Source organism: Phalacrocorax carbo, chromosome 11 (assembly GCF_963921805.1).
Source record: "Phalacrocorax carbo chromosome 11, bPhaCar2.1, whole genome shotgun sequence".
In the NCBI taxonomy this organism is placed as follows: Eukaryota; Metazoa; Chordata; class Aves; order Suliformes; family Phalacrocoracidae; genus Phalacrocorax; species Phalacrocorax carbo.
The window spans coordinates 20,075,904-20,098,573 of record NC_087523.1 but is presented as its reverse complement, the minus strand read 5'-3'; the positions used below and the strand labels follow the sequence as shown (position 1 = coordinate 20,098,573).

At 40.6% G+C, this 22,670-nt stretch overlaps 1 protein-coding gene across 1 annotated transcript in view; it reads right to left on the bottom strand.

Moving 5' to 3' along the window:
- The window catches only part of COL4A5 (collagen type IV alpha 5 chain), an 86,770-nt gene that overhangs the window by 16,805 nt on the left and 47,295 nt on the right, over window positions 1-22,670 (bottom strand). The window contains exons 16-40 of the mRNA XM_064463341.1: window positions 22,176-22,220; window positions 22,027-22,080; window positions 21,808-21,849; window positions 21,209-21,341; window positions 20,237-20,410; window positions 18,945-19,028; window positions 17,626-17,718; window positions 16,952-17,022; window positions 16,545-16,736; window positions 15,929-16,097; window positions 15,162-15,254; window positions 14,970-15,074; window positions 14,270-14,367; window positions 13,864-14,014; window positions 13,098-13,211; window positions 8,733-8,900; window positions 7,738-7,827; window positions 6,799-6,948; window positions 5,379-5,477; window positions 4,510-4,599; window positions 3,661-3,800; window positions 2,606-2,732; window positions 1,276-1,356; window positions 621-719; window positions 20-70 (exon numbers count right to left, since the gene is read on the bottom strand). Of these exons, the coding sequence (XP_064319411.1) occupies window positions 20-70; window positions 621-719; window positions 1,276-1,356; window positions 2,606-2,732; window positions 3,661-3,800; window positions 4,510-4,599; window positions 5,379-5,477; window positions 6,799-6,948; window positions 7,738-7,827; window positions 8,733-8,900; window positions 13,098-13,211; window positions 13,864-14,014; window positions 14,270-14,367; window positions 14,970-15,074; window positions 15,162-15,254; window positions 15,929-16,097; window positions 16,545-16,736; window positions 16,952-17,022; window positions 17,626-17,718; window positions 18,945-19,028; window positions 20,237-20,410; window positions 21,209-21,341; window positions 21,808-21,849; window positions 22,027-22,080; window positions 22,176-22,220 (2,713 nt within the window). The remainder of the gene's footprint in view (window positions 1-19; window positions 71-620; window positions 720-1,275; window positions 1,357-2,605; window positions 2,733-3,660; window positions 3,801-4,509; window positions 4,600-5,378; window positions 5,478-6,798; window positions 6,949-7,737; window positions 7,828-8,732; window positions 8,901-13,097; window positions 13,212-13,863; window positions 14,015-14,269; window positions 14,368-14,969; window positions 15,075-15,161; window positions 15,255-15,928; window positions 16,098-16,544; window positions 16,737-16,951; window positions 17,023-17,625; window positions 17,719-18,944; window positions 19,029-20,236; window positions 20,411-21,208; window positions 21,342-21,807; window positions 21,850-22,026; window positions 22,081-22,175; window positions 22,221-22,670) is intronic.

The window sequence follows — 22,670 nt, the reverse complement described above, 5'->3', positions numbered from 1 at the left end:
GACAGCAGAGAAACTTTACCTGACAATCCTGGGGGTCCTGGAGGTCCTGGGCGTCCAAAACCTGGTAGTCCTGAAAAAACCCAGATTCAGTTAATAACAAACATTTAGTTATCATTCCCCAGGAATAGGAATATGAAGCTGAGAATGAAGTTCATCTAAATTTCTGATTCTTTGAGACTACCAGGGTCACCAGCCTACATCAAAGTTAAAGGTTTTGCTACTAAAATGCATCTGTAACTTTCATAAGCATTGCCATCCGTTCACAAGATGCTCTTTCAGATTTTGGGAGTTAATGCATCGGCATTTTCGCTTGGGGTTCTATCTTTAAGGCAGACATTACACTGTCTATTCATTCTGTAACCGAACTGAAGCAATCCAGCTACCATGGAATGTGGGAACAGGGGCTGGTGTTGAAGTCAGGTAATAAAAATCTAAGCGCCTGCTGAATTCTTGGTCCTGTGCTTCAGTGGCAGCTTGACAGCACCCTTTGTGAACCATTCAGCAGCCGGGAACCACAGAAGCAGCTTTGAAGGTGTATGGGCAGTTATAGGAAGAACAGAATGGAGAAAGCAGGACATCACAATGCCAAGAGGAGCAAGCAAACAGGAAGAATACCTAACCTGGTTCACCCTTCTGACCAGCTGGTCCAGGGATACCATCTCGTCCCGGCTGTCCCTTCTCCCCTGAAGGTCCAGGAGGGCCAGGACGACCAATATCACCTAAAAGGGGGATGGAACACATTAGCACAGTAATGCCTAGTATGCAATAAAAAAAGCAACCCTCCCCCCTCCCCACCATCTGAACCTGAAGGTGTGACAATGTAATAACAAACTCACAAGGGTATAATCTTAAAATTAAAACCTTTCTCTCTCCCTGACAGGCTCTTAGGCCTGTGACCTTTTAAGCAGTCAGTGTTTGCTAAAAATAATATAATGGTTTCCTTTAGGATAAATTAGAATTTTGCTCCTATAAAAACAGGTTAGACCACTGCAGTACTTAACATAAATAAAACTGGTGAATACTGAAACAGTTAACTTCTTGTTTCAATATCTAATGATACGACTATGACAGGAGACACAAGTCCTGAAGAGAGAGGTAAAACTCCTTTCTTTTCTGTTTAATTGCACCGAACTAAATGTGTGCGATGGCATTTGAGCATCCATATACATACAGAACATTTTCATTATGTTAAAGAGAGAAGAGGATAGGAGGAAGTGGCTTCATATGTTGTTTTTCCCATAGGCAGCCGACCTTTGCTGCACTGTTCATGCTCACCTACTGGCCCAGGTGGTCCAGGCAGGCCAGGATTACCTGGAGGCCCCTCAATACCTTTTGGTCCTGAAATTCCTGGTGTTCCTGTAAAGTACGGGTATTTCAATCAAATTAAGCACCAAACTGGCTTATCAGCAGATCTTGAAATGCTATAATCTGAGGTGCCCTGAGTAACAAATGAGCTAATTGTGTCAACATACTGTATTTATGCTCATTTTTCAGATTTACAGCTGATTAAGGAAATGAATTATAAAGCAAAGAACATACAGAAACAAAACATCCTAGCACAACTGTCCTTACTGCTACTCTCAAGACTCTGTCTTCTTAATTGCTGAGTGCCAGTGGCCAAGGACACAGTGAGTCTGGCAGTCTGCTAGGAAATAACCATTTTAGAGGCAGGTGTTTCTGCTTGACAACAAAGTGAAAGGATTATGAATGTGGCTGGCTAGTCCTTCCCCAGTCCTCTCTTCCTTTCCTTAAAAAGGGATCTTCATAAAAATGGTCTTAGTAAGAATTTACACTGGATTCTCACCCCACAGCATGAACTGAGCGGGAGGATCCATTGCAGTGTGTCTGTTCTGAACAGCATCCGAGAGCCCGATCAAGGCAGTGTCTCAATACACCGTTTTGACTGTTCACAGCCTTTCAGGCATGACATGAAGCAGAGGTTAAAAACTGTCAGGTTCATGGCCAGGTTTTCTTCTCTTTTAAGCTTCCCGCTGCCATGACTACACTGTTATAAATTCCCTAACTTCCTGTGTTAGAGCGGCTCAAGCATGCTTGTAGAACAGCCTTTATTGCTGCAAAAGTAGCATGGGTAAAAACCTTGTTTTGTTGAGAATGAAAGAACTGACATATACCCATGAACAATCTGTATTAACATTTTTTAGAGAAAAGTACAAAACCTAATTTAATTATGCTTCAGAAAGAGATTTCACTTCAGAACAGGTTCTTGCAGAATAAGTGCTATTAAAAAAGCCCAGTTTTCCTAATGACAGTTCTTAATGAATTCATGAAGGAAAAACATGGAGCCAAACACAGGCATTCTGTGGGTCAGAGAAGGTGAGAGTCTGACCGCTGTGGGGAGTGGAGAGCATTAGCTAACACAACTGCTACACCCCTGCAGAGCAGATGAATAATTTCAGAAGGCACTCTTAGCAATGCATTCACATGCTTGCTCTTGCAGTGACAATTTCAACAGCGCAAAGCTGAGAAGCAGCAGGTTGCTAGAAGCTTTGAAAGAAGCTACAGCCCTCCACCAGTTACCCGCTGTGTTTAGATGTATATACCAGAGAGCAAGAGGGAAAATGAAAAAAATCCTGTTCCAAATTACCTGGGAATCCAGGAAGGCCTGGCTCTCCTTTTGCACCTGGACTGCCTGGAAATCCAGGCAAGCCAGGACTCCCAGGTGTACCTTTACTGCCTGGACTACCGGGGTATCCAGGCAAACCAAGATCACCCTAGAAAACATTAAGCAGAAATAAGAAGCCAGTCTTTGTAAGATGGGTAAGCCCTTGTATGTTCCCAGTCTTATCATCACAAACAGGTCACTCATGTTATGTACGCTTCTCCTTATATCCAGTTAATGTTAACCATCTCACACAGAAAATTAATTGGAAATAGCAGTTGTAAAGATTTTAAGAGATTCCCCCTACAATTTTGTAGAGTATCACAGCTTTTTCTCAGAACTGGCCTACATTAAAGAAAAAGTGTTTTCTTTCAGAAGAGAGAGACTTTTACCCCATGATAATGCAGAATAAAAAAAGAAGTCTGTGGAGCTTTAATCATGCAATGTTTTTGCTATGTTAATTGCTGCTCAACATCAATTGTAAGGCATCAGTGAAGGCTGCTAGATACCTGTAGATCTTTTGTCACTTTTTTGTGGGTGACAAAGGGTGATATAGGTAAATGACAGTGTGAATGTTTTATATAGACCAAAAAATTTTAAGCAGCAGTAATCATGATATATCAGCTCCTTAGTAATTGATTCTTAAATGCATATTGTCTTAATTGTTTTTTTTAGAAATAACTACATAATTAGACATGGGAACAATGACAAATCCCTAATAAATAAATTGTACAGATCCCTAAAAGCTACCAGCAGGTGTCACAGTGCAGACTAGGCCACTAACTGAACCCAACTTGAAAAGTCAGGTAAACAATCTTCTCCTTTAACAAGATTAAATGATATATAAATATTTCCACCTTCAAAATTAGAAATTTTTGCTCCCACCTGAAAAGAACAAACCACAGTCAACCCTGCTTGTTATTAATATATTTATATACATATTTAGTTATATATATTAAGTGATAGCTAAAAAAACCCCAAATGAACACAGAATCTAATGTCCTCATGGAATTTTCTAATGAAAAATTTTGTAAGTGTACCTTTGGTCCAGGGGGACCAGGAATACCAATGCCTGAAAGACCAGGGTCACCTTTCTCCCCTTTCAATCCAGGAAATCCTGCAGGTCCAGGCTGCCCTGGACGTCCTGCTATTCCCTGGCTGCCTTTAATCCCCGGGGGACCTGTCCAAAAGATACAATACAAGTTTTATAAATATAAATAAAACTTCTGCAGTGGTTTAGAGAAATCACTCAAATTACAGCAACTAACAAATTGACTGGCTGGCTTTGAACACCTAATATGGTTTATTTTTAAAAACAATCTAAAACAATTATCTAAAATCTCTTGTGGCTTTTTGCATGACATTTCTAAGCTTTCTTTTCTTATTTTTAATTCACATAAATCTAAATATCTCTTTGAAGTATCTAGGCAAAATTTAATACTAGAATCCTCAGAAACTGGAATTTTTGTTTCAGCAGTCTTTCTAAATAACAGAATTCACTTCCTCCTTCCCCTTTCGCTTGTGTCTGATGTCTGTCTTGTGACAGGTGGGTTTACAGAATCATATTTTTTCTGAACTTTCATAAAGTGGATCTGAGAAATCAGAAAAGGATGAAAGTTACAAAATGTAGATCGTTCTGCTTGTACACCTGTAAGCACTTCAAAGTAATATTTACAATTTACAATATATTTGCGTTTTCTGTTTTAATGGGTATTTCCAATTTCTTACGTACTAGTTCAACAACTATGTACATAGGGCTTTATGTATTCCTCATCTGTATTGCCATTTAAATATATTATTAGATACTGCACACAAGCAGATCCACCTTTGTACTATATAAAAGGAAGACACCGGCCAAAATTAAGTAAAACACAAGCACAGAAACTAACCTGGAAGGCCCATCTCTCCCATGGCACCTTTTAACCCTGGAGGTCCTGTTGGTCCAGGCTGCCCAGGAAGCCCTGCTTCTCCCTTGATGCCTAGGAAAGTTGTGATTTTAGTTAATTAATGGCAATAATTAAAAGTTTCTGATATTCATGCATTCTCATATGAATATGCTTGTCATCTAATTACAAAGGCAATTGATTTGGAGTTGCTTTAGGCCTCACGTTGCTTCTACGTGCTTTTTCACACCTGTTTGTAGTGAAACATTAAACATCTTCAGTTTTTCTGAGCCAAGATCTGATCAGGGCAACTACTTCGTTTTGAAGATTAGTCTAATGAAATGGGCCAAATCTCAGTCCATGTCTTAGATTCAGTAGCTTCTATTATGCAAATAAATGCGACCTACGATGCTCAAACTAGTTTGAGTCCAGGACGGTTAAAATCTTCCCCAAGCCCAAAAAGTTATTTTGAGCAAGACCTATATCAGACAATGTGAGCAAAGATTCAAGATTTCAGATAATTTGTTATAGCTGTAGGAAGGAGTGCAAAACTGAATTAATTTTCTTGATCCTCGCAATTCTTGAAAGCAAAGACGTGACATCCAGCCAGCCTTTGCAATACGTTCATTTGGCCATTTTCAAAGTATAATGACTAATAATATGAGAAATAAATATACGAAATGGGCAAGTCCTATTGGCAGAAGCATGCTGCTTTGATAATGATTTTAAATGTCCCAAAACTGTGCTGCAGCTTTAAGTGTAAATCCCCAGGCTTTGTTTAGCTGTACCTGGATTAACATCCCAATCCCACGTGATAAAAACACATGTAAATTCTTACCCATCAAAACAGTCCATCTGAGGCCTTGTTTACTTACCTGGCAATCCTGGTGCACCTGGTGGGCCACTAGGTCCCGGTGGGCCTGGGTCACCTGGGAGACCTTGATAACCTTTCTGTCCTGATAAGCCAGGAATACCTCAAAGGAAAAAGATATATTTTGTTGTTATTGCTATTACTACCACAGAATGTTTTCTTTTACCTTAAGAGATCAGCTGTACCTATAGGGGAATAAAAATCCAAATAGGGATTTTTCTTCAGTAAATATAATTCACTCTAATTTAGTGAAGAGAAGTATCAGAACATGGCATGTTGCTTCTGGAGAGTTTAAAAATACTACAGAACAGGAACAATACAAGTAAGTAGAGGAAAAAGTAACTTTATGACTAATATCAATATACATCATTCAGAAAGGACTGGTTTTTTGAATAAGCAGACTCCATGCTAATCTGTTTATATTCATCCAGATTATTTATATACATGTTTAATTACACTGCTACAACAGAAGCACTTTGGGATTGATATATTATAAAAAGTAATGCAGGTATTTTAGCAGAGTTTTACAAATTCTAGGTGGTTATTATCCCATACGATAACTTTGTGCTGCCCTGCAGGCATAGTTAAATCTGCCCTCTATGGCTTTTACTTAACAGAGGGAGGAAAAAACAGAAAAAGAAAAAAAAAAGGTAAGTGTCTTAGGATCCTGCGTTAGCTTCACAGAAATGAATACACTAGATAAATTAGCACAATAATGGCTGGGCCAACATTAGAGAAAGGCAGTCTTGTTCTCTTTAGGGTAGAATATTTTTAGTCTCTCAGGACTAACTTAGAGTTCAAAGGAGACATCAGAACCCTTGGGGGGTGGGGAGGGTAAGCAAGAAAACAGACTTGAGTGAACTGAGAAAACCTTCCAGGCTGCCAGCTTCCCAAGTAGAAACACACACAGAGATGACATTTAGCTCAGGGGAGGGTGAGCTTACAGAGATACCCAAAGGGAGAATGTGGAGGTGATGCATGAGCACACGACCTGTGCAATTCCATCCTACAAGGCAAAGGCCCAAGGGCCTGTGAGACAGCAGGAATGCAGCCAGCGCAGCAGCCATGACAACTCTCTCTCATCACGCTTAGGAATAACACCTACAAGACTGAATCCTGCTGAAAGCCCCTTAGTGCTATCACAATATCTCCAAATGCCAAATAACAGTAACAGTTAATGAGCAAGGACATTACAAACTAACCATACAGAGTAACTTGGTCATAGAACCACTTTAAAAAAAGCCTAAAATAAGGGAAACTTAAGCCACCTCCGTATTCTGAGTTTAGTTTTTTTGAAAATGAACTGTAATAAATGAACTGCATCAACTGTAGATGAACTGAATGAACTGTAATAGATGCAGTGACAGGTCACTGTTGTCTGTAGAGGACAAACCACCTCCCCAGCGCACATGCAAAGCCTGTACCTGGAGCACCTGGCTCGCCTTTTTCTCCTTTTGCTCCTAGCTGTTTCATATCAACAGTTCCAGGTGGACCTGGCAGGCCGGCTTCACCTTTGACTCCTTTCTGTCCTACTGGTCCAGGAGGTCCTGGCGGACCAGGTAATCCATTATTACCTACAGTAGGTACAGACAACAAAAGGGAAGAAAATATAATCCTTAAGGTAGGTGAATATATTTGTAATGTTTTTTTCTTAAGTAGGGAGTCTGTGATTTATTCATGAAGTTGGAGTTCACTAAATGATCAGTCAGTTTATGCAAGGTTCTCCACAGCATCTTAAGCCCTGGAACAAAGCCGAGTGAGCGGACTGCATGGGGATGTCTGTATGCTGCAGGCTCTCAGCTCTGGCCAGCCCAGCTCAGAGGAAGCAGCTGTCTCTACGGCCCACATCGAGAGAGCTCCCAGAACCCACAACACTGTGCTGGTTGCTGCAGCAGGTTTGGATTCACAGCCTCCTTGTTCCAGGGAGATGAGTGGGCTTTTCTGCTATCAAACTCTTTCAAAATTCATCTCCAACAAGGGGGTTGGGAAAATGTAGATAGGATAGTTTCTCTGTGATACCTATAAAGCTGATTCTAGATGACTCCATAACCCAAAGCTACTTATTTTCTTCTTTCTGCTGCTTACAGCAGACTTCAAAACATACTTCAGAAATATTGCCCTACTTCAATGCCATCAACCCAAAGGTAATGTTTTAAAAACAGCTAACATTTCATGACATCAATTAAAACCAAAGTCACTAAATGCTATGGCTTAAAACTGCAAAGGAATTCTGAACATCAGCACTGTCAAAAGAACATAACTTAATGAAGATCTAGACGTCAGGATTACAAAACCTCTTTCCACCCAGGACACGGAAAACAGCATTCTGTATTCTCTTCAGGGGCAGACAAAACAAATGTTACCTTTCAAGCCAGGCAGGCCATTTCTTCCAGGAGTTCCTGGAGGCCCTGGAGGACCAGGAGCTCCCATGACGCCCATCTCCCCTTTGGCACCTAAAGGCATGGAATCACCATGGTCATTCTGAACAAAAACTCAAAACTTTTCATCACCTAACACCTACTTCCCTGTACCTCTATAGTATTTATTAACCAGCGCATGCATACAAAGCCTGTTTTAAGGGAATTGGAAGCACTCAGTTCTTGTACAGCTCTAAATCAGATAAAATGACACTTGAAAATTGTGCCAATTTTTCTACAGTTAAGTCCTGGGAAGAAAATTTGCAGTACCTGTCGTTTTTGACAGAAAGCATGTTTACACCTCTAGTAAGTTTAGTTCCCTGGTTTGAAACATAAATACTTGCTTGAAAGCAAACTTGAATTTATTGAAAGCCAAAAAGACAATTAGGAATACACTACTTTAAGAATATTTTGTATCGCCCCCTCTATCCAAAGACAGATTCTCAAAATTCACTTTTGAGATTTCTATTCCAGAGGGCAAAACAGGCTATCTTAACTGAACGGTCTGAAAAATAGAATAAGGAAATGAATATTTAAAAGTGTAGGTTGGATCCAGTTGATAGTATTTGCAATTATTTCCTTCAAACAAGTTCTATTTCTAAATTGTAGCAAGTGACTAGAAAAAAAAATAATCACAAAATAAATTAGAAAAAGGTCATAAAGATGATGATCAAAGTCATGTTTGAAAGTTACGAAACAGAATAGCATGCAAAATATTTGAATCATGTTACAGGGAAGAGTGGTGACAAGAATTTTAACGCAACAAATTTTGGTTTTGATTTTTCTTTGCTTTGTTTTGTTTAAAGTATGAAATGCAATGGTTACAGGTATCCAACTTCAAATGGATAGGATAAAATTTGAAGGTCATTAAACTGGCATAAAGAACATCCAGCTGTAACCACAGTTTGGTCGTTGTCCACAGGTAAAACATGTAAACTTACCTGGAAACCCAGGTATTCCATCCCGGCCAGGTGGTCCAGGTGTGCCCTGAGGCCCTGGGAGACCAGGGGGTCCTGGATATCCTGGGCTTCCTTGGTCACCTGGGGGACCAGGAACATCGAAGCCTGGAGGGCCTGGATCCCCTTTCTCCCCTGGAATGCCCTGCAACCCTAGACAAAGTTGTTAAAACACAATCTTTTAGCAAAAAGTAAGGCAAGGCTGAGATCTGTGTGTCTCTGGGTGTAGTACTGTATGAATAGCTAAGTTTTACCTGCAGTCCATTCCTAGCACTGACGAAAACCCTGCAATTCTTCTAAAGCTGTGCATTTTTTAATGGCTTACAGGCGTTAAAAGGCCATATTCTCCTGAAGAGAAGCAATACTAAACTTTCACCTATTTGTAGCAAACAATTCAAAAAAATCTCAGAACAAAAACAACAACTCTCTTCAACAATCCTTTAAGTCTGATTAATGAAACACAAAATCCAAGATTGATTAGACTGGTTTGGGTTTTATCATTAAGTATTGAGATTCTTACATTTCCATTAATGATTCCATTTTACTACATTCTAAGATAACATCAGCTGAGTATTTTTGAAAGAAAGCAAAATTCTGCATTGCATTACATTTCCCTGAATGAAAAATATGAATTGTCAAAACATGCTTAAGATTGTTTAACACTAATGATACCAAGCTCAAGGCACTGCTGAAGCAAGCAGACAGCTTGTTTCCCTCCAGTGCACCATATCAGTGAAGATGCTCATTCCGGAAATGTAGCTGACAAAAAAAGGATTATTCTTAAATTTGAAATTAAGAAAAGGCTTTGGTAAAGAAACCACAGTACCTGGGGAACCTGAGGTTCAAAAGCCAACGAGTTAGAGCTCATCAGGAAGTTGAGACAGGTAGCAGTAAGGAGTTGTAATAGTCGTTAAGTTAGGGAACAAAATAAAGCACATACAGATTAGAACAAAGGAAAAAAATCTACCCTACAGTTACCAAAACAGATCTAAGTACAAAGAATACAACACTAATGCAGTTAAAAGAAACCAGACTGCAAGGAAACTTTGAGGTCTTTCTCAAAAGTGCAGCCACCACTGTATGCAGAAACCAGAAACTCTGTGAGATATTTTCAAATATTGATGGTACATTTGAAAAATAAAACTACGTTTCCCTCTCTCCTTGTCGAGTATCCTCTTTGCAACTGGGGAACAAGCTGGTTCTGGGCTGTTTCTAACACAAAACTGTCATTACTAGATACTGGCCTGGACACCTTCTGAACACCAGGGTACATCCCACCTATCAGCTTCCGCTGAATGTACCACATTCTGGTAAATCCCTTCAAACAGGGATTTTCAAAAGATGCTGCTTCTTTGTAACACAAAACCCCTCTACATTTCCATTCTTCTAGTTCTATTATGGAAATGTACATTGTTACACCTACAGAGATAGTATATTGCATGTTAGGTGCCCTAGCATAGTCTGCTGAGATTATGACACCACCGTGCCAAAACCTCATAACTAACTACAAGGCAGTGTAACTCTAACTCTGTAGTGGTGACCCCCGCTCTCGACTGTAGGAACAGCTCTAAGGGTGACGCTAAAAAGGCAGATCAAGTTGTCTTTACTGCATAGGCTGTAGACTTCCATTTATTCAATGATAAGCATGCTCCTCTTTGGCAGCAGCTTATCACTGTGTTACACTGTGGCGTCATGTGCCTGGAACTGCTTACTTTGCAAAGAAAAAACAGTACCAGAGGATGGATAGGGGCTGCACGTGCTCTGTGGTTAAGGGGTCTCCATCAGCAAGCAGAGGGGGAAAAAAAAATTCGTAACACACTAACAGGACAAACTCTGTATCTAGAATGGTAAAGATACTTTTTCAAATAGAAATCCATTCTAATTGAATTTCTGGTTCTCAAAAAAATAACCGCATCATAATTAGAACAATACAGACAACACAATAAATTCTAAAGTAATTTGTTACATATCCAAAACAATAAGAATGTTGGATTACTGAAAACTATTTGAAGAAACAGTGGTGGAGGAGATTCTGAACAGGGAAATCCTTTATAGAATTTTCCAAATTACCCGAAAAACAGAGCCCCAGACACTTTACCCTAGTGTTGCATAAAGGAACAGAATCAAAACAGTCGAGTAAAACAAACACAGGATGGGAGGTGGGAATGTGAAGCGTTCTGCACAAAACAGAGAAATAGCAGTGCCGAGGGAAATAGCAAGGACTCCTCAAGTGTGACCTTCAACCATGCACTGGGTTTCAGAGCCACCATGCTGTTAGTAGCCACAATGATTAGTCAGTACGAACATGAAGAGCAAAAATATAAACATGTCAAATCCACCAGCTCTAGTAATAACTGCATTTGTCAAAACTGGTATTTTGCAAAACGTATCAGTGATCACATGAAATCAAATACTGGCTAACACCAGGCAGACAACACCAGGCAGACAAAAGAACATGCATTGGATGAAACATTCAAACCCATACTAATACATCCCACTCCCCCACCCCAAATACACACCAGTGTTGCCTTCTGTTTCAGTTCAGCCTCAAGTGCAACCAGAGGGTCAGGACAGTATAGTGAGCGCAGTAAGCCGGGCAGAGGACCCTGCTGCTGGCTCAGGGAACTTCTGTGCACATTGCCCAGACCCCTTCTGTCCCTGGCTCTTAATACTGGACACATTCAAGGCTTCCTGGTGCAGCGACCACACATTCCTTTCCCCACCAGGAAACTTGTGAAAAAGTATACTTAAACATGACCCACACTTTATGTATGTGAGCAGAACTCAAACTCCACAGGCCTACTCACTCAAGTGCTTGCCTACCTTCAAGTTAAGCACTTTGGTTGATCAGATTCAGATCTTTATGAACTGTGACCTGAGAATCAGCTATCTGTGACCCATGGTCTTAAAGCTGGCCATGAATTTTTCAGCGTGCATTGTGAACGGTGCCAATCCCAGTGCTGGCACACAAACAAATTCAAAAAGTGTAGCTCACAAACATGCAACGTAAACAGTCACACAGGCACGGCAAGAACCAGACAGGTTTTGAAACATTTCAGTGGCAGGCATGCTCAAGCCCACAGGGAGTGTTGTCACTGTGGCGACTGCCACACATTTGCAGCATCAGGAGATGGTGCACAGCAAGCCCATTCACTGATGAAGGGGAAAGGAATTTCCCTTAGCAAACTTTGTGAATAGCATGATGTGCATGCACGCACATGTACCCCTTGTGCACAGAGATGGAACAAGTTCATGTCTTCATCAGTCACCCATCATTTTAGACAAAAGACAAACTCCCTTCAGAGACATATTCCTAATTATCAGTACCCTTAGATTCTACTTTGCCAATCTACTTTAAACAGATCAGCACTCATAAAACTTGTTGGTTTTGCAGGAAAAAAAACTGTGTGAGGGAATCAGGAACCCCAGGACTCAGAGGTTTCTGTAAGAGGAATTCTAAAGCTCTTTTCCAGGTGTGCTTATGATAAGATGAATGTGTATCACCTCCTTTACTGACAGGCTTTTGTTAAAACAGTATCCCATCACTACTTGGAGAACATTTTCTCCTCTATGAAATAATGAACCAGCTAGTTTGGAATACTCATGCTTTCTTCCTTTCCACATTAACTGAGTTAAATTGTGTTTCGGGTTCCATTCAGAAAAGAGAAAGTGCCTAGCCATGTCAGGGAGAAGCTGAATTGCTCCCTTGTTTTTGCACTCACCATGTAAGTAGAGGGAGAACAAACAGCATTGTATAGGGGATTGAGTTTGTCTGCTTTCTTCCCAAACCAGAAATTAATTTTCTAGATAATAATGTAAAAAAGTTGTTTAAAAATACGTCTCACCTAATGAATTTGGAATACAGTTTGGTAAGCTAGGAAACTGCTTTGGAATTTAAGAACCATCTTGCTATTTGAAAGCAATGTAATGACAGCACAGTACAGGCAGCTAAAGGCCACTTTCCTCCTTTTCTGTACCCCCAAAACTTCTGCACTGACATCGTGCTCCTCTGTGTCCTGTCCGGAAGAGTACTGCAATAAACCCCTTACAGAGATTTTGTCACTATCTGTGCACAACCTTCTAGAATTTCTGCTGAGGGCCCAAGCCTTCTCCAAAGTGGGCTTTTACACCCTCAAGACCTCTCTAAGTTGCGCAAATGACAGGGCTGAATGTAATCCACTTCTGATTTCAGTAAAGAACATGATGTAGCAAGTTTTGGCCGCTTGACTGGCAAGACAGCCAAGCCTCTATCTTTCCTTGCCTGTCTGTCCAGTGGGACCTTTAGCATCCTGTGTACCTGCTTGGTGTACACTAGAAATAACCCAAGGGTACAATTCATGCAAGTTTTACCTGGGGGGCCAACAGGACCCGGAGGTCCTGGAGATCCAGGTGGACCTTGACCACCAATGCCAGGGATGCCTGGTGGGCCTGGGAGTCCTGGTGGTCCACTTGGTCCAGGGTCACCTAAAAGAACACTCTTATTTAGTTAAATAGCAAACTCAGTTCAGTGATACTTGCTTTCAGAAGCAGAGTGCCTGCATGTTGTACTTGAAACCTTGTCCTTGCATGGAAACAAATATGGACCTGACACAGGAAAAAACACACTTCAGAGGCTATTTCTGAAAGCCAGAGATTTGTCCTCATTCTGTGTGGAATGCTTGCAGTTTACATTTCTAGGCTACAGGGACAGGTTAATGCATCATAATCCACATCAAACTCAACAGATGCTCTCCAGCAAACCAGGCATGCTCTGCAGTTCAATACAGACAATAATTAACAGTTGGAATTTGTGAATTGCTAACCCTCTGCATGTTGAAGCACAGTGCCTCTAAATAATTACTCTACTGAAAAAGTTTTACCCCCACGTTAACATGCTTTGTCTTTAGAATACAGACTTCCAGATACTGGCCCACAGACTGGGATTTACTCCCTTGCTTGCTTGTCTTTTGAGAACACAAGCTTCCATTTACACAGGTGTCTCTGATTTGGAAAAATGGACCCCGAAGTAATTGCTCTAAAGTCAGCACTGCTTGTATTTAGCTGCCAAACAACTCCCAGCACCTCTACATTTTTCAAAACTTCAAAAGGCAACAGAAAATGGGAGAGTTCTCCATACCTTTGGGCCCTGGAGTTCCATCAAAACCTGCCCGTCCCGGGAGACCAGGGTTTCCTGGGAAGCCAGGATCACCTTTAGGTCCTTGAATTCCTTTTGTGCCTGGGGGCCCTGGGGGTCCAGGGGGTCCTGGAACTCCAAATCCACGATCCCCCTGTAACAAATTAACAATTTTTTAAAAGGGTTTTTTTTAAGTTTAGCTTCTCCAAAAAATATTAAAGGAAATTAAAAATGCCCACCATCTTCCAGTTCAATTCCTTTTGCCTACCCTCGCTCAAACATCAAGTAAGGAATGTGACTTCCCAGCCATCAAATGCTGACAAGAGCTGAATCCTCCCTATCAACTTCCCACTGATGCAGAAGAATCTCTAAGAAAGTGAAGTTTTATGTTAAACAAGCAAACACAGACCTTTGGTCCTGGGAAACCAGGTGGTCCAGGAGGTCCGTCTAGACCAGGGCGACCTGGAGTTCCTGGAGCTCCGGGCGGACCTGGAGTCCCTGGGAAACCTACACATGACATGGAGGTTAGGGTAGCAGAGGAGAGGACACCAGAGAGCATTAGAACAACTCGTCCAGAAATGCTTAAGGCCCATGGAAAGTAATGTCTGATAAGAGGTTCTGTGCTAGTTCAAGCATACTTGAGGGGTACCCATTTGGCTGAGATAACTTTGAGTATACTGTCTTTGCCACAGAGAATCTCTGGGACTCATTTCAGAGGAGGGCACTCCCCATGCTGTGTGCTCTAATGAAAATTACAAACAGTTCACATCAGAAACATTAGCATCTTGAAGCAGCATTTGGAGATCATTTATTGATTCAAGCTCAAACATTCATAATTTCCCAAAGTTTTACCCATTTCTGTTTGTGTCTTTGGTTTACTGAAAAATGTAAGCTACCGTGAAGGAGCAGAACACTGAACGGAGGAATAAGAGCTCAGCAGAGCTTTTTCCTGATACTTCTGAAATGATCATGAAGATGTATAAATTCAAGACAAACATTTTTAAAGGATTCTAGAGACAGAAATCAACTCACTAGGAAAAAGTGAAGAGACACAACCCTCTATGTTCCCTCTTCCAGCCCCTACAATACAGTAACATGGCTGTACACACCTTTTGGGCCTGGTGGACCTGGAAGTCCAATGCCAGGAATACCTGGCTCTCCCTTTGCACCTGGGATGCCTGGTAAGCCACGCTGACCTGGCTGACCAGGATCTCCTGTAAAGAGAAAATCAACATAGTTATCAAGAATCACTCAGAATCAAAAGCTCTTGGAATTCCCTGGACATCTAACTGCTGCTTTACCTGGAAGACCTGTGTCGCCATTTCTTCCTGGAGGACCAGGGGGGCCAGGAACTCCTGGTTCTGTAATAGTCTGGCCAGGTTCACCTTTTGGACCTAAAACCAAAAATAATAAATAGGTATCACTCAGCAGGAGTTTCTTTTCTGTTTTTCTTTGAGCAGAAATAGATGCTAGCCACATCCCAAGCTTTCAAAGAACTTAAACAGCAGCAACACTTTACCTAGTAGGCTATCCACCCCTGAGCCCCATACAGCATTTATAGGCTTAGAAGCATCATTTAATGTAAAGACAGTTTTCTTGAAATGTTTTTTTTTTAGCTTTCTCCTAGGTACCATCTCATGAATAGTATTTCCAATACCTGACACCAACCCAGCTTCATCAGGATCTGCGTAGTTGACAAGAAAGTAACAAAAGCAAACTTGTTCAGAGCAAACCCTTGTTTTTAAAAACTGTTGTAGTTGCAGTATTATTAAGCATAAGCCAGATGGTGGTAGTTACAATGCATTTCCACTACAGTCAGTCGAGAACAAAAAGCTTCTCTAGAGGTCAGAGCAGAAGGGTGAGTCCTGTGCCCATAGCAACATAGCACAAATTCTGCTCACTTTGCGATTCTGTGACGATCTTCAGTAAGCGAGCTTAGAAATACTAGGTCTTACAACACCTTTTGGAAAAGCTTAAAAGCAGCATTATGTTCTGAGAGCTATCTGGAGCAAAAGGACAAAACTTGATTTTATGGCTTTTGTTCAATAGCACAGAGAGACCAACTCACCAGGAACTCCTGGAGGCCCTGGGCGGCCGGATACACCTTGGATGCCCTTTTCGCCAGGAAGACCTTGTGGACCAAAACCAGGAGGTCCAGGAAGTCCTTTCTCTCCAGGAAGACCTGGTATTCCCGGGTCACCTGGAATACCCGTTTCTCCTTTGAATGCAACACTGCCCTGAAAAAAGGAAGAGCAGGATGGGAAAGAGGAACATGTATTTATTAGCAAAAGAGTAAAGTGTTGCTTCTGTTTTGAAGCTCTTTGGCAGTTTCCATCCTTCTAGCCATCAAGGCCATTAGCTGCCTACATCTTACTAACATGTCAGAGGTAAGTTCTAAACCTGGCTACTTAATTCTTCATACTACATAGGTGAAATGTAGACAATGGCAGAAGGGACCACTTGACACTACCCAAGAGAAGTCTCAGCTTATATTCAGAGGCATTGACAGATTCAGGGAGTACCTCTATATATCATCACTAGATTGGCATCTACTGAAGAGAATTACTGGTTTAGTCACTTTCAGAAAAAAGTGCATTTGCCAGTCCTCTGATCTGCACTATGTCAAATGCACCCAGGACTTCCCAAAACATCCATCTAATCAAAGACAGCATAAAACAACTCACAGGTTCCCCCTTAGGGCCAGGTAGACCTGGCAGTCCATCTCGTCCAGGAGTGCCATCTATGCCAGGAAGACCTGGAGGTCCTGGGAAGCCAGGGTCTCCTTTGTCACCTTTCAGTCTTGGAGAAATCAGGACATCCCCTGGGTCTCCTTTAGGACCAGGTCTCCCAGGGGGACCTGGGGACCCTGGGAATCCCTAAGGGGAAGAGGGGAAAAAAAAAAAAAAAGGGCATTTTAGTTTTTCTTTCACTCCTCTGAGTTTGGCACAATATAAGAATTATGCATTCAGGCTAGCTATGGACATAAAAGGAAGTATTAGACAAGAATCCATATTGACTGTGCACAGATCTACCAAACATGCAAGACAAATGAGACGCTGTTCTCCCACCAGAACATAACACCACCACTTACTGGTGGCCCTACAAGGCCAGTTAATCCAGGAAGCCCCTTTTCACCTTTTGGTCCAGGAAAACCAGGAGAACCTGAGCAGGGCAGAAAAACATAGAAGAAAAACATAAAACTGTAGAAGCTGTAAATATCAAGCATGCTGTTTGCATAAGATAAGAGCTAAGTTGTTTTAAAGCCAGGCAAGGTTTAGCCTTGCCTATTTGTTTTTTTCTGGAGAGCTTGATTTTATTTGAGAAGAACAAAATTTGCAGCTGTAAGTTAAATCACTGGTGTCAAAAATGGTCACGCTTTTAAAAAGCTCCATCCCCTCTATCGTTTCAGGACTAGCACATAGAAGCAGTTAATTTCCCTCTTTCAGTTAAATCTTTAGCAGATAATAAACATTTAATATGCAGAATGCTTGCAAATCTGTCTTTGATCAGAGAATTTTTTTTGAAAGACTCAATTTTCAAAAAATGAGTGATTGTTTTACACGTGTCCAGCCTGTTTCTTCTTAACACTCTCCAACTGTGCCAAACAGGACACACACCAACTATATAATGGAGCTGGCAACGGTGCATCTGAATTTGTACACAATACACAGGTGTATCATTAGCATTATGCACAGACACTCAGATACAAAATTGACTTTATAGTATAGAATATATTAAGCAAAATAGTGAAGACTACAGCCTTACCTGGACTACCTGGAGGTCCTGGTGGTCCTCTCTCCCCAGGAGGCCCAGTTATTCCAGTTCCTATGCAGTTGAAGCATGTGTCTCCTCGATCACCTAAAAAGATTAGCATTGAAAAACTATACTTGAGCATCAGATCTTAGAAAACATTAAAATAATTCAGCACAACAGCAATTGTTTTCTTGCTACTGATCTATAATACCAAGTCCAAAATGACTATTTGATATAATTATATAATTGCTTAAATATTAGAAGGCTTCCGCTACGAAAGACAAACTGAAGCTTTATGGTTGCCAGGAGTCAATCAATATCAGATATGATTAGAACTTAGTTAGGATAGTGCAGAATAAATTAAAACAAAAAAGTGCTTTCAATAATACAAAATAAAACTGTGGACTTTTTTCCTCAGCAAAAGAGTCCTCCTCTAAAGTAGGTACTTGACACTTCAAACTACAACTCTAAAGCACAAATGTCAAAATCCCAAACATTAATTAAACTCCAAGAGTGCAAAATAAATACTGGGAATGTTTCATTGATTTGACAATAGGCTGGACTTATTTCATTAATTAACAAAAAAAATAGAATGGTTTCATGAAGCTTAAGAATTTCCTTCACATACAGACTTTTCTGACATTCATCAATGTAGTATTTAAGCACTTCATTTAGATTAATTAATTAATCCGTACAATCTCCATGAGAAAAAAAAGACTTCTGTTTGAAAGGAGCACAAAATTAAGTGAGATGCCCAAAGTCAACTAGGATGTCCATGGTTGAGCTAGGAAAGGATTCTCACTTACCCGTATCAGCATCCTCATTGCAAGGTTGTCTTTTTGGAAACAAGCATACACATTAAAGATGTCTTTTTTTTTCTTTACCAAACAAACAAACTCATTGTAGATTGACCAACTCAAATTAGGAATCTTGCATTTATAATTTCAATGTTGCTTTCCCAAAAAATGTAAAATTTATTCATGAAGTAAGTATAAAACTTTTTCATGTAGAGTTGGCAACAGCTGCTACAAAGCACTTAGTTTCTATCTACCTGGGAGATACTCAAACCTGACATTCCATTTTATTTTAACCATGATCCATGCTAGGCCCTAGCTTTGATTGTACCCTCGGTCACTTTGAGATTCTTGTGCTTCAGCACTAGATGAGGGACTATTGTATGCCCAAAACAGTTTTCTTGTTCAGAAACAGAAAATACCTGCATGCAACCCTACTGGGAAGGAGACACTGTTTATCCTTATTTAATGCAGGTGTTACGTTGTTTAACAAGCTTTAACAAAACGAGAAAAAACAAGATAGCCATGACACTGCACCTTTTTGGCCTCGCTCCCCCATAAAGCCTCGTTCTCCTGGAATTCCTGGAGGACCTGGTGGCCCCTGCTCACATAACCCTTCGCCTAAGGAGAATCAGGAGAGATTTAATGATCAGTTTGTGTTTGACAGCAGCATGAAATACATGTATTCAGTTATTCAGTACAAAAAAGGTACTTCCTAGTACTTGTGTGGATATTCTAACATACCCAAACAATCACAGACCAAATGGTTTGGCAGTTCAGACAGATGACTGCTAACGAAAACTCACCAATGTTGTCCAAACTAAAAAGGAAACGCTCAGTGATATTACACAACACTCATTGTTCTCCTTCACAACCTCAACTATCTCCCACTACTTCCCACAGCCTACACACTTCCATCTCTACTCTACATTCTGCTATTTAACCTCGTATCTTAAAAGCATACGTATAAAATATCATCAGAGTGAGGGCACTAAAGATGCCAATGCCATCTAGACACCAAATTCCTCCCTGAACCATGTTAGCCCCTCTCCACTACAGCGTTCCAGTTCTCATAGTCCATCTCCCATTCCCTACTTCCCTTATACCAAAAAGGAGCTAAGAGCCTTCATCCAAAGTTTCCACTCCCAAGCTAATTTTGTGTGGTCTAAGCACTAGAATATTTACCAAATAAAATTGGAATTCTGTGAAAATTTACTCCCTTGACTCTCCTGGTATCACAACTCTTAGTAGGGAACAGACCCTCCAAGCATTTATCAGATCATATCATGAAAGCTATATTTACTCAAGACAGTGTCAAAGTGGTTACCTCCTGCTTCATGCACAAATTTTAATGTAACTTGCATTAGCTGGATTAAATAGGATGTAATATAAATTGAAAAAATACTTAATTTTGTACATCTGGGCCAAATCTGCTTGGCCCTGAAGGACTGTCATTACCGTGTGAGTTAGCAAAAAGGTCCCTCAAGTCTGACAAGATTTCTTCTCCTCCAGTCTAGCTCAGTCTCACCGATAAGTCATGGCAGGGCTTGCTTGAGCTAGAAAGAGGCATGATTAAGCCAGACTGCAACTCACACCATTGAATTCTCAAATTCTGTAATTGGCCTTAAGGGTAGAGTTCTCCTACAAATGTCCTGATTTGCAATGGGAGCGACTTGGAGAATGTATACGAATAGCTTGGAATCTCATGGGCTTCAGCGTCTGGTAAACTACACCTTTGTAGGTAGAATTAAAAAAAAAAAAAAGGATTAAAAAAGAATGTCAAAGCTCTTCAGTCTCTTCTACTTGCTGTCTATGTGGTCATCACTTACCAGGAGGAACAGATGGTGCAGGTGGCCCTGGGGGACCTGGTGGTCCTGAAGGTCCTCGTGGTCCATCAAGTCCTGGTTGCCCAGGAATAGAAACACCAGGTAAACCTGGCTCTCCCTTCTGTCCTCTCTCACCAGGTAAGCCAGGTGGGCCAGGAGGTCCAACAGTAGCGATCCCTAAGATGGGAAGAACTTAGTTCCTTGATAGCTCAAAAGTTTAAATTACTTTTTTGCAGGGATGGCAATGATACATGATCAACAACATGCTACAGGTAAGACACTGTCTTTCCATGTAAGTGGTCCAGAACACTTCTTTTATGGAATCAAACTACATGTTGATGTGCAGTGTTTGACATATGGCCATTTTACATTTTCAAAGAATTTTTTTTTTTAAACATTGACCTGATTATGTTTATGAAGGAAAAAAGAAGTGAAACAGGACTAATGAAAGGAAATACTGATGGAAAAAAAACCAAACATTTACAAGCTGTAACATTAGAATTATAACAGTCTTCTCTGCACAAGACAAATATAGGTATCACTGTTCACTCCCATTGTAGACTCAGATCACCTCCTCTTTTAGTACTGGCTAATGTACAGCAGAGAATAGGTTTGATGGCCAGGTACCATATTTCTGGTAGACTATACTTTCTCTGTGTAAGGCAATGGATAATGCATGTTATAGATAAGTGATATGAGATAAATTACCCCTAAGACCATTAAGCTAGTATCTGTTTGACAGCCTTGACGATTAGCATCCTTTGTTCACCACAGCAGAGGCAAGGAATGTTCGGAATTTCTCATATTATCCCCATTAAGCTAAGGACCACCCTTCAAGCTCAAAGGTAGCTCTAAATAGTTCTGCCTTCACTTTCTGCTCAGTCCATCTGTCAAAAGGAGCATGAAAAGGCTGTGAAGCTACATACCCGTTCAGATGTTTGAGCACACAACTTATTTTAAGGCTTGCACTCCTACCTGGAGAACCTGGCAAGCCAGGTGGGCCTGGCCTACCAGAGAATCCACGCTCCCCTTTGGCTCCTGGAGGTCCTGGCAATCCTTTGCTACCTTTTGGTCCCACTGTTGCATCGATGCCTGGTCTTGAAATGACCTGTAAATATTTCATGTTCATGTGAAACAACTTGCCAAGAAAAGAGTCACTGGAATGGTAAAAAGATGTGAGGGAGGAAAAGTTCAACATACTTTGAACATTACACCAATGACAGGATGCTTTTCCTGCTCCACCAGATTACCAGGTAAAATTCCAGTAAAGAGCACTCCCCAGTAGGAAGCACTTTTACTGCCAAGCCAACATGGTTAGAACAAGCTTCAGTGAAGCTAACTCAGTTTCTGCTGGTCTGAGGTTACAGTCTAACCTTGTGTTTGTAACCTAGCAAATCCTAGAACACAGAATCTATCTTGCAAGAAGGAAACAATCGTTTCTATTTGTGAATATATTAAATCTTTACTGGTTCTGTCCTTGTTATACCCAGAGGTGGGACTCACAGTCACCCAAGAACTATGATGAGACAACATTCAACCAAATGTAATAAAAATAGTAAGGATCAGTAACTTACAATTCCAGGAGGACCAGGAGGACCCATGTCACCTTTTTCACCCTATCAATGAAATTAAGAGCATTTTTTATACTGCACATTAGTCTACAGAAACTTATGGCAAATATTCCTCAACACTGTAACAGCATAGGCAATGCAATTAGTACTCAGCTGAACTGAACTCAGTGATGGCAGATTTTCAAGCTACTATAAGCAATAATGACAAAAAACCTAGCATACCTTTTCACCATCTCTTCCTGGAGTACCATTTATTCCAGGCCCACCAGGTAAACCCTTCAAGAAAAGAGAAAGATAATCACACTCGGATCTTCTCTATAAAAAGAAAAGCATATAAGTCTGCCTTGATTAGAAATGTATGAGGTACTCACATCCCTACCAGGCTGACCAGGTTCTCCATCTTTGCCAGGCTTTCCCTTCAAAGACACAAACACGCATTGAAATAAAATGCTTCAACGGTGAAGAATGCTTATGGAAACAGTGTTACTTCTTTCCCATTTTTCAATAAATGAAACTTTCTCTAGAATGCAATCCTTGCGACAAATACCTCAAAGATATCAACCAAGTATAATCAATGGAGTTATCTAAACTAAGGTTTTCATTTTGAAAACCAGAGCACAAAAACATGACAAGTCTCAAAGAAATGTTGTGGAATACAGCACAAAGCGATCTCTAATTAACTATTATGGATTCATTTCATTTAATAGCTCCGTTTATTTCACATTAGAGAAATCCTTTATTTTGCAAACAGTTCCTACCTTTCTAAACAGTAGAACATTATATTTAATTAGGAAATTAGTATAATGTGACAAGTGAAATTAAATACCAACATTTTTGTGTCTGAATTTTAACTCTCCTTTAAACGA